This window comes from Panthera pardus, unplaced genomic scaffold (assembly GCF_024362965.1).
Source record: "Panthera pardus isolate Hobbes unplaced genomic scaffold, ASM2436296v1 HiC_scaffold_13, whole genome shotgun sequence".
In the NCBI taxonomy this organism is placed as follows: domain Eukaryota; kingdom Metazoa; phylum Chordata; class Mammalia; order Carnivora; family Felidae; genus Panthera; species Panthera pardus.
Window position 1 is genome coordinate 63080266 of NW_026526688.1, and position 15952 is coordinate 63096217.

At 37.6% G+C, this 15952-nt stretch overlaps 1 protein-coding gene across 6 annotated transcripts in view; it reads right to left on the bottom strand.

Moving 5' to 3' along the window:
• Positions 1-15952, bottom strand: part of KLHL2 (kelch like family member 2) — a 117069-nt gene that overhangs the window by 55174 nt on the left and 45943 nt on the right. For 5 of the 6 annotated variants that reach the window (XM_053901150.1, XM_019441064.2, XM_053901149.1 and 2 more), the window contains exon 4: positions 13159-13280. The exons of the other annotated variant lie outside the window; for it this stretch is intronic. In XM_053901150.1, the coding sequence (XP_053757125.1) occupies positions 13159-13280 (122 nt within the window). The remainder of the gene's footprint in view (positions 1-13158; positions 13281-15952) is intronic. 6 annotated transcript variants of the gene reach the window in all.

Below are 15952 nucleotides of genomic sequence, written 5' to 3' on the forward strand. Positions count from 1 at the left end.
TTTTCAATTGGCTGCTTACTACTCATTTAATCATAGAAACAGTATTGAAAAGTTATAAATCACAATATCAAAGAATATAATATTACTACTTGACTGCTGTGACCCTATGGGGCACTGGGTGCAGGAAAGAAGGAGAAAGAAAGTTTCCTTCCTCTTTCTGGGGTGCAGGCCTGGCTGGGGGCAGAATTTTGAAATAGGAAGTGTGCGCCCTTGGCATCCTGCCACCTCATTCACACTTTTACAACTCAAAGCCCTAAACCTTGGCCACCAGGAGTCAGCCTCTGCTCTGTGCACCCAGCTATGGTTCTCCACACAGATCTGCCTTTCCTGACTGCTAAGTGTTTCATCCCGTAAATATACTGACCTCACCTCTCTCCTCCCAACACCCCACACCCCAAGCTCCATCCCTCGGGATAGCTACTGCCAGCAGAGTCAAAATGAAAGCCGTCTTATTATTAATTCATACTAATTGCTAATAATGCATCACCTTCCAGGACAAATCCCTTCCAGGGATATTTAATGTTTTAAGAGATGCTAACTCTTAAGCAGAATACATCTGTAACTGAGGTCATTTCCAATGGTATAATAAATGAAGCGAAAAGGCAAAAGAAGTATGGAAAGAGGGAATATGTGGGCAATGTGGCTTTCCCACAGGCTGAAAACCACCTATCCTATACTTCCCTTTTAACAACTGCTTTTTCCATTCTTTTTAACCTAAGTTTTCTCTAAAATTTCTAACTTATTCAACAGTGGCTCAAATGTATAACAAAGACAGCACCTACCTTGTAGAGTTGTTGAAAAAAATTAAATAAGATGGCCTACCATTCAACACAGTGCCTGACACATGGTAGAGTAGAGCATTAGCTCCAATTCAAGGCATTGCTTCTCAGATTGAATCCAACATCCAATCCCATGACAAGAGAATGCCAGGATTTCCTTTCTCCCTCACAAGATGATGTTCTATGACAGATCATTTCCAAAGAGCATAAGGTTGCTTTCTTTTTTGAGCAAATATTCCCAAAGTAAAAGATACAATCCAGGACACTTTGGAAAAGAACAAACACAGCATGTGAAAAAGGGAAATACAGGGGCACCGACGTGGGTGGCTCAGTTGGATGAACATCCGACTACAGCTCAGGTCATGATCTTGCAGTTCGTGAGTTTGAGCTCCACACTGGGCTCGCTGCTGTCAGCACAGAGTCCACTTTGGATCCTCTGTTCCCCAGTCTTTGCCCCTCCCCCGCTTGTGCTCTCCCCAAAATAAATATTTTTAAAAAAGAAAATGGGAAATATGTTTGATATCCCACTAGTTATTAAGTAAATATAAATTAAAATAATGAGACCGCATTTTGTAACTATTGCTACTTTTAACAACATATATTCAGGTCAAGGTACGGTAAGCCTTGGCCCCTATCACATTTTTGCCTTCACTGTAAACTAGTCAACTCTCTTAGAAGGGAAATAGACAAGGGGCGCCTAGGTGGCTCAGTCAGTTGAGCGTCCGCCTTCAGCTCAGGTCATAAACTCACGGCCTGTGGGTTCAAGCCCCATGTCAGGCTCTGTGCTAACAGCTCAGAGCCTGGAACCTGCTTCCGATTTTGTCTCGGTCTCTTTCTGCCCCTCTCCCACTTGTGCACTGTCTCTCTCTCTCTCTCTCTCTCTCTCTCTCTCTCTCTCTCTCTCTAATACAAATAAACATTTAAAAAAAATTTTTAAAGAAAGGAAATAGGCAGTATTCATCAAAGGTACCAAAAAATATAAAAGTTTAAAGCATTTGATGCTGGAAGTACGTTCCTAAAAATCTACCCTGAGAAAATAGTTCAAAAATTGGAACAGACTAAATCCATAAATTTTACTTTAGCATTATTTATAAGAATTCCTGGGGGAAAAACCAGAAACAACTATGGATTGAACAATATGGCAACAATTAAGTGCATTATGTTAAACCACATGATGAAACATTATAATCAATGACAATGAAGACTAATAATGGTTTTAAAAAACTAATATTTCTAAAATATTTGCAATAACATACAATATTATAAAATTGGATTGACACACTGCTCTAACCTATACTCATATTAGAAAAACTTAATAGACATCAAGTTCCTTTGATGTCAAGGAACTTGATTAGTAAAACAACGTTGACAGAGAAAAAACAAACAACAGAACGTTTCCACACAACTTATTTTTTCTAACACATAATGGACGTAGAGACAGTGGCGCACTGGTCTTTTTAACAACAGATTGGCTCCCTGCCCTCGCATCTGTCAGTTCTATAGCTGGCAGCACTGGATCTGGATCCAATCCTGTCTCTAATCAGAGAGAACGTCTGGGCTCTAACTAACAAGCAGCACAACCTGGTCGACTTCATGTCAGTGCTAATGTGACACTGGGTACTTTGATGCTTTGTTTCCTGGACAAAGTTCCAGCCCACCTTCCTGTAACTAGGACCCTCTCCTAGTGGGCATCAGCAATGTGGCCCTGCTTCACTGTGCATGGAGCAGTTCTCCTGGAGGCTGAAATGCTGCCCCTGGGTGCCAGCCCAGAAAATAAAGCCTTGTTCCCAGGCTCCCTTCTCCTCTTGTTCTGCAAGGACCTCCTGCCGGGCTCAACTTCTATTCATCAAACATGCCTATCCTATGGGCAGTTCCTGATTACTCACCTAAGAAATACTTATTGAGCACATAGTCTAGGGTCTAATCACTAGTGTAGGTTCTAGGGCAATGGCAGTGAACAGAATGTACAAATATACCAGCCATCCTAAAGCTTGGATTCTAATAGGTAGTGCTTCCATTTAGTAAGGGCATGTGTAATTTCCATCATCCCAGCACTCCACCCCTTCAAAGTGGTCTTTGGATCTCAAAGTCTACAGTCTAGGGGCACGTGGGTGACTTGGTCGGTTAAGCATCTAACTCTTGTTTTTGGCTCAGGTTGTGCTCTCACAGTTCGTGAGTTTGAGTCCTGCATCGGGCTCTGTGCTGATAGCGCAGAGCCTGCCTGGGATTCTCTCTCTCCCTCTCTCTCTGCCCCTCCCTTGTTCTTTCGCTTTCTCTCTCTCCCTCAAAATAAATAAATAAACAAACACAAATTTTTTTTAATAAAAATAAAGTCTAGAGGCACTGGAGGACTCAAGAGCTATAGATTTTAATCCCCATCTGTCACTAAATTCCTATAAAGCCTCAGGGGCAGAATAGAGTTAGCATGAAAAGAATGGAGAATGGAAACCATACCACAGGCTCAAGAGGCAGAGAACTCTGGTCTTGAGTGCTAGCTGTGTGAGCCAAGAAAACCACTTAACCCTTCTGAGCTGCAATTCTCTAAGCTGTAAAAAACAATTCTGTATCCAAGATGTTGTAAAAACTAAATGAGATTAGTACTTTAGCAAAGTGGCTGGAACAGGGAAGGTAGGCAGCCCCTTCTTCCTCAATGAATATTTTATTCTATTTCCACTACCATTTATCAGAACTAATCCACTTTAATTTCCTCTCCTTTAGTCCTTCCTCTCCAAAATCACTACAAATAAAAAAACATGAGTACTAGTCTCTTGACTAACTGATCATGCATTTTACTCCTATTATAGATCAAAATTTCCCCTGTATCTCCCCTGGATTCTCCAGGATTCTTCCTTTCCACAACCTCAGAATTTCATGAATAACCAAAGAACAGACCAACAGACTGTCAGTGATTCCACATCCACCTTCCAAAAACAGAATTTAAACTGGTGGTGAGACTGAGGCATCAATGCACTGTCTAAAGAAGAACACAGGGACCAAAAAGTCCTGTCAGCAGGCTTCAAAAATATTTTTTAAAGAAACAAATAAAAGCAAGCAAGTTTAAGGGGCCAATGTTATCAATAAAGGTGATGAGTCTTAGTACGAGGGACTAGTGACACTTCCGGCTTTTCAAAGGTGCTGCATGGATGTATTTACAACTGTGCATGAGAAATGCCAAACTGTCCCAATAAGTTATCTTCACTGTCTTTCTGTGGCAGTCATTCCTTAGACCAGGGAAAGTAATCCAAATCACTCTCCAGGGTACTATGTTGCTTTATTATACACAACTCCCTCTTCCTCTCCTCCCTCTTGGTCTTTCCCCTCTTCCCCTCTCCCTCTCACCTTTCTGTCTTTGCCCGCTCCTTTTCCATCTTCTTTCTAAATTGATTTCTATTATTCAGAGCCTCTCCACCCCTGCAGATTACCAAGTCTATTCCAGTGGAATTTTTTTAAGAACAAAGAGACTGATAATACTTTTTGAAGATTTTTGTTTGTTTGTTTTCACAAATATAACACTTAAACCACATAGACACCCATGCATGTATGCACACAAACACGCACATCCATAACACACTCTTCCTCCTTAGACAAATGACTTTTTCTGTTGCATGTCATTTTTCACCAAAAATTATTTTATATTCTCTCTTTCCAACCATGTCTGTAATCAATATTCATATACTATCATCTCCCAAACTGTCAAAGCCTAGGCTTGACATGAAAGAGAGATCACAGGATAAAATTATTGCTGGAGAATAAAAAGTGAGAAAATATATGATAAGAAAGCACATGTCAAGCAAAAAAAAAATCACATTTAATAGACAATTTAATAACTTTACCTATCTGATTAGCCTCTCCCTGACCCTAACTACAGCTTAATTATAGACTATGTATTTCTCAACGTTCTTTATCAAAGTGCCTTAAATCCTATTCATAACAGCCCCAAAATTTAATTTTTTTAATGTTTATTTATTTTTGAGAGAGAAAGAGAGAGTGCACGCATGCGAGTGAGCAGGGGAGGGGCCCAGAGAGAGGGAGACACAGGATCCAAAGCAGGCTCCAGGCTCTGAGCTGTCAGCACAGAGCCCTATGTGGGGCTTGAACCCACAGACCACGAGATCATGACCTGAGCTGAAGTCAGACGCTCCACTGACTGAGCCACCCAAGCGCTCCAAGACAATCCAAAACGTTAAATACAGGTCCATTATCACCCCCCCCAAACCGCAATAAACCCATACAATGGAACACTCAGTATTTATAAAAAGGAACTAACTACTGAAACTTGCAGCAACACAGATAAATCTCACAAGTATTATGTTGTGCCAAAGAAGTCAGCCTCAAAAGAATACATTCTGTGTGATTCTATTTATATTAAGTTCAATAACAGGCAAAACTTAGAAATCTTATCAATGGTTGCCTGGAGTCAGGGGTAAGAAATTTATTAGAAAGAAGCTTGAAATTACAAAGGTTCAATATCCTGATTTGGGTGTATGCATTTGCTAAAACTTAGCAAACTGAACAGTTAAGATGCATGATGTACGAACAATAGCCCACTAGGAAAAAAAAAAATGAGTGCTTTAAGCCCACACAAAGATTAACCAGAAGTCAGTGAAAGGCATTTATAAATTATGAAACAAAATTTTTAAATGGAAAATAATAATCCTCTCTGCTAGAATCCCAAATAAGAAAATAAAAACATATTAAAATGTATTTACATGACCAAATCTCTATACTAGTATTTGTAAAGTTAATTTAAAACAATAGCTTTTGAATACATGTTAGTGATACAGCTATCTTCTATTTTCACAAAAAAATAAAGTTTTCATAAATTACATATCCTGGGAAAAGACACATGTACACATGTACACCAGATGATCAGAAGCATATTAATTCTAATGTGACATTGGAATTAAGACTTCAAGGTCCAAAAGGTAGTACTTTTTAAAGCTGTATGTCAATAATGCTAGGATTTACAAAACCTTTGGCTTATTTCAAACCAAATATGCCAGAACCACAGATAATTCAACCACTCTAGGCTCTCACCACCTAAAATGGTTTGAAGAAAGGGACCCTGAACACTGGCAACAACCTGGCACAGATGTACTATGCTCGACGCAGGCTCCAAACCTAAACAACGTGATATAAAGGTCAAAGACCAAGAAAAAAATCCACCTAATAAGGACTTTGATATATATCTAACTTTTCTAACTTTTTTCCCCTGCTCAAATTAGAACACTGCTATAAGATGCTAGGTCATAAACAGGATGGAGTCATTTTTTGCTCATCAAGATAAATTCTTCCTATACACCCCATGAAGCTAATTAAAATATGACTCACAAGATGATTCAACCATGGACATCTTCAAAGATTATATATTTCAATAACATAAAACCACAAGTACCTTAATTATTAATATTTCTGGAGTACGTAGCTTTTCTCTCAACAAATACTTAAAAAACATTTTAAGTTTGATGTCTATCTAGTTTTATAACATGTTCTTATGATAAAGCTTCTAGATTTTTCTCAAACTAGCTGAACTCCAATGGCTTCTTCTATACTAAATTTTAAATAATAAGCTTTCATGTATTCTATACTCTTAACTTGTACAGAGTAAAACATAATTTAACTGGCATGACTGAAGAACAGATATTCTAGCTGGTCAAGCATTTTCATTAAAATTATAAGGATTACCAAGTTCAGACTTAAAATATAATAAAATACAATTAACATCAAAATTCAATTGTAAATAAATTTAAGTTGTCTCATAATTATTTTTTTAAGTTTATTTTATTTTGAGAGAAAGAGAGAGAGAGAGAGAGAGAGAGAGCGCACACACATGAGCAAGTTGAAGGCAGAGAGAAGGAAAAAGAAGTCCAAGCAGGCTCCACACTGTCAACCCAGAGCCCAAAAAGGGGTTGATCTCACGAACTGTGAGATCATGACCTGAGCAGAAATCAGGAGTCAGATGCTTAACCTACTGTGCCACCCAGGTGCCCCTACAGTAATTATTAATATAAAAGAAATTCACCACTTGGGGCCTCTGGATAATAATAAAGTAAAATTATCACTATTCTGGTAAAGTGATAAAATACTAGGTTAAGAGTTTTCTGGGTATTAGGATGTCAGACAAATTCATTTCAGTGATAGGATTTCCCATTGTTATCCCATAAACAACCACGAATCCTCAAAGTTTGATTCAATACATTTTTATGTTTGGGTTTTTTTTTGGGGGGGGGGGGTTTGTTTTGTTTTGTTTTTTACCTTTTAACATGTGTTTTCTAAGCACATCATCTGCCAAACTCTTTTAGTCGCAAAGAACTTCCTTTCTATCTCATAAGAAAAAGAGAACATGGGTGGAAAAAACAATAAGGCTTCCATAAACTCTGCTAGGAAAAATATCACTTTTCTTTGAGCCACTGCATGTCAAACCAATAAAAAAGGGTGTTACAAATTATACTGCAATCACCCCAGAGTGCTGCCTCCACACTAACCAAATAAACAAGTCTTGTCGGGTGGAGAGAAATCTATAGCAAATTCAGATTTTTTTTTTTTTTGGTCACAAATATATTTCCTCATTCAGAATATAAAAAATGAGGGTAAGGTTACACAAGCCATTTTCTTTAACCCAACGATCCCAAACAATCTCAGTGGGTTCTTCTTCCTCGTGGTCTCAAGACTTTTTATTGCTGCCTCATTTCTTATTTCTGCTCAACATTTATAGAGCACTTCAATATTTTTATAAGCTTTAACTGGTATATTTTATAGCATTTCTGTGAGATGTCAAAGTAGTATTAGCCTTATTTATAATAGCTGAAAAGCAGAAAGGTTAATGTTTTCCTCAAGGCCATTCCTGAAGTCAGTGGTTAAATTCAAGATTTGAACTCTGAATTCTCATACAATAATTAGCCAGAGTTTTTTTTAAGCACATGAAAGTTTTCTAGCAGGGAGCAAGTCTAAGGGGGCTGCATATTATTTTCTGAGTTATTCAGTAATAATTTGAATATGTAGTATTATATACTTAATTTTAATTATTTATTAAAGTAAAAACATTTACAAAACTGCTCAATAGATGTTTTGTTCACCCTCAAGATAAGCATTCTACTGAACTGCTTTGGTACTTAGGCAACTTCTAATTGTGTGGCTAAGAATGGAAAGTGGTCATTCAATCAAGAGAACTAAAAAGCAGATCTGGAATGTGACTATAATTAAGGTTAAAACATAACCAAGTGTATAGTTACAGTCTCTGTCAGAAGAAATCATTTTTTTAATGTTTATTTTTGAGAGACCAATAGAGACGGAGCGCCAAGCAGGAGAGGGACAGAGAAAGAAGACACAGTATCTGAAGCAGGCTCCAGGCTTGAGCTGACAGCACAGAACCCGATGCTGGGCTCGAACCCATGAGCCATGAGATCATGACCTGAGCCAAACTCTGACACTTAACAGACTGAGCCACCTAGACTCCCCATGATATTACATAATTTAAATAAACACAAATAATCCAATGAACTGTAAGTGTAAAAGGAGAGCTGTTTCTACGAAAACTAAGTTGACTGCTTTAGAATGACTTGATCAACATGTTACTGCAAAAAAAAAAAAAAAAAAGTTTCTCAAATTATACATGGGGAAGGAAAGAGAAATTGTGTAACTGAAAGATGACTTTGCACTGAGATTTCAAGTGTCTGAGCTCTTGCTGTACTTTTTTAAAAACTGTAAAATTAGAGTTGATCCATCATTATGATGTCATATGTGTAAAAACACATATGGCTCTCTAAGCAGCTGACCATACTAAGTTTTACAACAAAAGATTGCCATACGATTGTACAGTTGCATATTTTAGGTTAAAATAAAATATCTGGGGTATACATGTATCCTTGTTTGATGATTTCTCCACTTTAACAATATTTTGTTGATCAAGCAGTCAACCACATCAACAGGTCCCCTACTGTGAATGCCCCTCTCTGCGAGGTCTTCTTTTTAGGACCGGCTGGTAAAACGCTATAGAACAACATTCTGTCAGCACTTCTGGTCTGAAACGAACAAAAAAAACCTGCCCTACACCACCAGCAAAATGGACACACTATGTCGAATTTTCTACTGTACTGAGATTGTGTAAAATACTTTGGTGTGTTTGTCGCCAAAAGCTAATTTTAAATGTCTCTTGAAAAACTCTCATTTAAATTCTGTTCCTTTTCTAAAAGGATTGGATTTTCTATTTCAAACAATTTCAATTCATGCAAAACATAGAAGTTTCCTGAACTGTTTAAAACCTATCCATTCACAATTATGAGATGCTTAAGTTCTTCTTAAATGACAAAAGTTCTAATGCAGACAGAACTTGTAGATGAACACTCATAATATTAATTCGGGAATAAGAATTTACTTACATTGGCACTGCCTATTAACATCCGTACCTTTGTTTTTCACACTTACATCAAGTGAAAAAGATTCTTAGCTACTTTTAGCAAGCCAAAACAAATACCCAAAAGCTGAGAAGTCAAAATGTATATAAAACCACAAATTTAGCAATGAAGTAAAGGCTTTTAAAAATTCAAGTTGCTTTAGAAGTCTCCAAAAATGCTGATCAACACATAGAATGAAGAAGAGTTAAAAGGTACTTTTATTTATAAACTCTCTAAGCAACTATTAGTTCATGACAACTTAACAGTTGCTGTATGATAATGAACTAATTACTTAACCTTCTTTAGCTTCCTTAATTGCAAAATGGAGTAAAACCTACCTAAAAAGATGATGAATATCAAATGAGATTTATGGAAAATACCTAGCACATAGTTGAAAATAAACTCACGCGAAAGCCTTTCATTCATATAAATGTATATATTTATATATTTATTATTTTATATTTTATTTTTATATTTAATATATATTATATATATATATATATAATATATATAAAATATATATATTATTTTCCCAAGTATTCCTAAGAGTGGGAGAGTGAGGGAGGGAGAAAGACAAAGTACATGAATTCTCTAAAAGTATATGTGTATATGCAAAACTCTGCGTATAAATGGTTATATGTACTTTACTTGGGAAAAGGTCCATAGTTTTTCATCAGACTCTCAAAGGAATCCACGATAAGCCCCAAATTTAAAAAACTACTTCATAATAGCCCTTGGCTTTATTTTCTCTGTTCCCAGATGTATAGTTTATAAAATTTGACTGGAAACTCTAGACACAAGTTAAATCTAAATTACTCAGTAGCAGCAAAAAAAAAAATGTTCAATTAAAAGCATGGTCATGGTAAGATACATATCCTCCTTTTATTTCTCCTTTAAAAAAATACACAAATTCATTTGGCTCAAATTATTCCCCAACCTTGCCATAAATTAAAGCAAATATCTAAACTCAAAGCCAAAGTTAAAAAACCTAAACAAAAAAAAACCCAACAGCAACAGCAAAAAATCAGGGAAATCATAAACAGCCAAGAATTAAAGTCCTATTACTTATATAACACTAATGATTATACTGTTTTTGGAGTTAATGCTTCAAATTAATCCATTCCTCATTCTGACTCAAAGTTAACAACCTTTACTTCAAATAGCTGTTATATATTTTTTAAATTTGTGTAATAGGAGACTCACAGAAGGAACCCTAAACTAGGAATCAGGAAAACCAGGGTTATGGTCCTATTCGGTCACGAACTAAGACAGCTGGACCCCAACACTCTATGGCACTATGATTCTACATCAAAACATGCAATCCCAAAGTAAAAGGCTAAGATACCTGCTATCCTAAAATTGTATTTTATTATTGCTAAAACAGAAACATGGTAAAAGAGAGGTGACCTGACAAGAGATTTGATTCTAGGTGTAATGAGAAAATATACCTACAACAACAAATTTTTGAATTACAGGAAGTTCTATCCCCACAGTCAGTTCTCTCAAAAGAGATAGGGTCAGGGTGGGCGTCCAGCTGGCGCCACTTTAAACTTTAGCTTAACATTAATAAGAACACCAGATACCTCCACCCTAACACTCCTTTCCCTAAGGTGAACAGCACTTATAAGAAAGATCTAACAAAGTACAGACAGGCAAAAATACAAAAAACAGTGGAGACAGCAGTTTGGTGTATCTTGATAGGTAATCTCTTACTTTGTATTTCACCGAAAAATTACGGAAAAGGCAACTTGTTTTAATGAATTTTATTTCCAAACTGCCTTTTCTAAAATAAGTATTTTTCGATGGACAAAAATAAGGCTTTGCACACTAAGGTACCCCTATGTTCTCTTCCCCCTTCCCCTCAAAATAAAAACTACATGAATATTAAGCATTTAACAAGTCTGCCAAATACACCTCTTTGAACGTATTCCTGTAGGAGCTGAACACATATACAAAAGGCAAATCAGCATGGCAAGAGGTTTTCTGAAAGGCTGCGATGACTAATATTTCAGGACTGGAACGTGATAGTTATTAAAAGAAACACGAGAGGCGAAGCGTTCTCCCAGTTCCGCATAGACCCATGTCTCCACTGCAAGAACTACTACAAACAGCATTCAGTGCTGAATTCACACAGTCTATTGTCTCAGGCCTAAATCATCTTTTGCAAATTTCCCTCATGTCACATATTACGTGAATCAAAGAAACCAATCAGCAATTCATTTGCTGAAGGTCAGATATAGGGCACAGTAAGGCCCATGCACTCAAATGAATTTAAAAAGGGAGGAAAAAGAAAACCAAGATAACTTCTTGTTGAAAATGATGCCCTAGAATCCAGCAGACAGTAGAACTATACAGAAAAAATTAGATTGAGATCATATGGTGGTAGTTACCTCCTGACATGTACCAAACACCTTCCTACAGGTTAAAACAAAAGTTCACCTAGCAGGTGGTTCACACCTTTATACATGACTTGAACATCAACCAAGGTTTTTTCAAATGCCTTCCGTCATGAACTGGATTGCCAAGCAAAGGCAAATGAGGCCACCCATGAAAGACCACCAGAAGGCCTCACCACTGCCAATATTTCAGATTTAATAAAAGCATTCTTAGCAAGTTCATGTCCAAAGATTTCAGTCTCCAAATTCAAATATTTTGCATCCTATTTCAACTAATTACAAAAGCATTAAAAGACTGAGCTCAGACTTTCCTATTCGAGTAAGTAGAATTTACAGACCACTTCTTAAGAAATAGTCCTAATTTGGGGCGCCTGGGTGGCTCAGTCGGTTAGGCATCCAACTTTGGCTCAGGTCATGATCTCACAGTTCGTGAGTTCAAGCCCCACATCGGGCTCTGTGCTGACAGCTCGGAGCCTGGAGCCTGCTTCGGATTCTGTGTCTCCCTCTCTCTGTTCCTCCCCCGCTTGCACTGACTGTCTCTCTCTCTCTCTCTCTCTCTCTCTCTCTCTCAAAAATAAATAAAGATTAAAAAAAAAAGAAAAGAAACAGTCCTCTTTTTTGTTGTCCTCAAGACATACTTTACCTGTTGGAAGGAGTGTAAATAAATATAAACTTTCAGATGGCAGTTTGGCATGCCTATCAAAAATTAAAACATGCATGTACCTTTTGATCCACCAATTACATTTGAGAAGTCTATTATATGACATTTTGGATGTAAATATAAAAATGTTCATTCAATGCAGTATTTTTATAAAGGTAGGAAAATCATATATGCTGATTAACATATGGGATGCCATTCAAAAGAACGGGTTAGACCCACATGTATTGATGTGTAAAGAACTTCAAGAAACTTTGTACAGTGAGAAAAGCAAGTTTCAGAAAAACTGTGCATGTGTGTGAATGCATGTATATATAAAACTGCACAAAAAATGGTCTGAAAGAATTCACACCAAGCAGGTAACAGAAGCTACCCTCTGGGAAGGAGAGTGGATCAATGTGTGTGGGCTGGGGTGGGCGAAAAAGGAAGGGCAGTTTAAAATTGGGACCTTCACTTTCTGTGCTTTATGCACCTGTATTATTCACTTACATCATAGATTACAAAACATTTATTCTTTACAGAAAGCGAGAAAATGCAATGTCAAATTTTAGCTAAGCTCTAGAATCACTTATATGCTGCAACAGGAAAAGAAGTAAAGACCACTGATAGTCAAAAACATCCCTGTAGATTTGAACCTCAAGGGAACAGAGAAATGTAGGCAGCATCAGTCAGTAGTTACAAATGAATATGACAGCATTTTCACAAATAAGCATCACTCAGAGAACTAAAAGATTACAACTTTAAGATTATAAAGGACACTGAAATCAGAAACATTACTCAAAAGATATAATCATTCCAAATGTCTCCTGGAAATTCAGTTTTAACAATGAATTCTATTACTTTGGTACAAAAAGTATACTGTGGGTATGCTCTTTTGACTTAAAAATCTGGCATATACAAAGAGCTAAATGGTATGGGGTGTTTATTCTTACCTGTACATTTTCTTCTGTAACCTGAATTTCTGCAGTGTAAACATAATCAATTAGCATCCTCAGGGTCCAGCCATCTACCTCTTTTATTCGAACTCTCTTTGCTCGGCTCTCACTCATCTCACCTAAAACACAAAAGAGTGAGAGTAACGCTACAGCAAGACACTCTGTGAAAATACCAATGCCAAGACAGATTCATCCATTTTCTTGCCACTCATTGTATTTTGGAGGCAACACAATCCGCCGCTTCTTGCAGACCTGCAACATTTCATCACCTCCCCTGAAAGCTTACCTGAGCAAACCATAATATGTACTTTCATTACCCACTTACACCTGAAAATCACATCACCACACTGAATGTGCCACGTGTCCAACTATAATACCTGTGACATTGTAAGTTCAGTATCTGATGGTTTTTCTGGTCCATGCTTTTTTTTTTTTTTTTTTTTTTTTTTTTTGTAAGAGAGAGAGAGAGAGGAGAGAGGAGCAGAGGGGCAGAAGGAGAGAAAGAGAGAATCCCAAGCAGGCTCTGCTGACATAGGGCTCAATCCCATGACCCCAGGATCATGACCTGAACCAAAATCAAGAGGCAGAAGTTCAACAGACTGAGGCACCCAGGTGCCTCTGATCCATGCTTCTGAGCATCTTGTTTTCTTTTTGGATTTCTACCCATGACTAGAAGAGTCACAATGTTACCCCTTTTGGCTAACAGCAACCAGTACTTGCTAAAAAGGACTCACTGGCCTAGCAGCATTCATTCAACAAGCACAGCAGTGCTGGTCATGGGCATGAGTGGCCTGGACACAGAGCCTCTGCCCTGGGGGATGACACAACCTTCATGCAGGAAACAAGTAGAACACACATTACAGAAGATGCTGAGGGAAGACAAGACAAAAGAGGGATCATAAAAAAGTTAGTCAATGGCAAGGGCTTGTTATAGGGATCTTCTAGCCCAAGTTCTCATCCGGTTTGTCATCTACAGTCACTTTGCCCACAAATGGTAAGTCATTTCCATACCAACATTTATTACTAAAGCCAGACATTCTTCTATGTCACTGCCTGCTAGAAAGTGCTATACAACCTCTCTCTTTTACTCACTGAACTAATTAAGCATTCAAGGATCATAAATAAGATCCTCTCGTGTGGAAAGAAACAGGAAAGCAGAAAAGAGAAGGGAATGTAGGGAGAGAAAGCAGCAGGTTTGAGCACACGTGTGTGGACAAGAGAAAATGACCCAAGACATAGGGAAACACAAACTTTCGAATGGAGGAGAAAGAAAACTTCAATCAAAAATGTCAAGTGCAGAAAAAAAAAATGACAGAGGCAGTTTAAAAATTATAATGAGTGCTATAAGACACCTTAAAGAAAAGGTTTGGTTCTAGAATTCACGAGGCTTCAAAGATTAAAGAAGCATGAAAACGATGCTGCCACCCCTCACCTTCACCTTAATCCAGCATCTCCTGTTAGAAAAACAACATAATTAAGCCTCAGGATTTCTTGAAAGTTCATTTCTTTTTTAGACACAGTACACTGTCAGCGACCATAAGCTATCAGAAAAGCCTATGGGAATCAATAATTACACCAAATTCCTTCGTAAACACAAACGCTGGGAGGAAAGAAATAATAATGATGTACATTTAACTGCGTGCTTCCCAGGAGATTATTTCTGACAAGATCTCAGAAAGAAGCTGTTTTCCTAAGAGCTAAAGTATCTCAAAACTATCCTGCCACTTCCCAGGGGAGGAAACATCCATCTGTATTATAAGGGAAGGGAGCTGGTTAATGAGAAAGAGGTATATATGCCTATACAGCAGAAGACAGGGATTGGGTTACGAGTCTGCTGCCTAAGCACGTTTTTCCCTCTAAAAAAAGGGAGGAAAAAAGAAGGGCTGAGAAATACAGAAATATAATTCTTCATCTGCATATAAGGCACGTTCCTCTATCCTACTCTCCCTGGATCTTGTAGACAGATGGGATTTGTATTATCTGGAAGTTCTTTGGTGCCAAAAGTAAAGACACTTGGGTAATTCTCACTTGGACTTTAGACAAAAGCCACACCTAATTCATCTATAAGGCTCAAGCGATGCATAAAACCCCACAGGGCCTGGGGCCACACGAATATAAAACCATGCACTTAGTTCTCAAGGACTGAATTCACCTCTTAGGACTTAGGCATGACTTAGCTTAGACACAAACACGTCTGACTTTAATTTATATATATATGACTGCCAAGCAATTTTTAATATCATCATTTCTAAAGTATTACTAGAAGACATACTTTGCTAATTCATACATTCCAAGGATCATTTTTAATATGAATTCTTTCCCCAGAAAACTGCATCTGCTTCCAACAAATTCAATCTCTATCATACGCTGCTTTAGAAATGTTTTAATCTTTGTTTCATGTTAACCTGTGAAAGAGTATCAAAACAAATAGCTTGTCACAGATTGCATTAATAGCTTAAGAATTCCAGTAAATACTGAGAATTAATACTAAAGACATACTAAAGACAGTTGTAAAAGCTTTAGATTTAGAGTAAAAGTAGATTTAGATCGGGGCGCCTGGGTGGCTCAGTCGGTTGGGTGTCCGACTTCGGCTCAGGTCATGATCTTGCGGTCCATGAGTTCGAGCCCCGCATCGGGCTCTGTGCTGACAGCTCAGAGCCTGGAGCCTGTTTCAGATTCTGTGTCTCCCTCTCTCTCTGACCCTCCCCCGTTCATGCTCTGTCTCTCTCTGCCTCAAAAATAAATAAACGTTAAAAAAAAAATTAAAAAAAAAAAAAGTAGGTTTAGATCT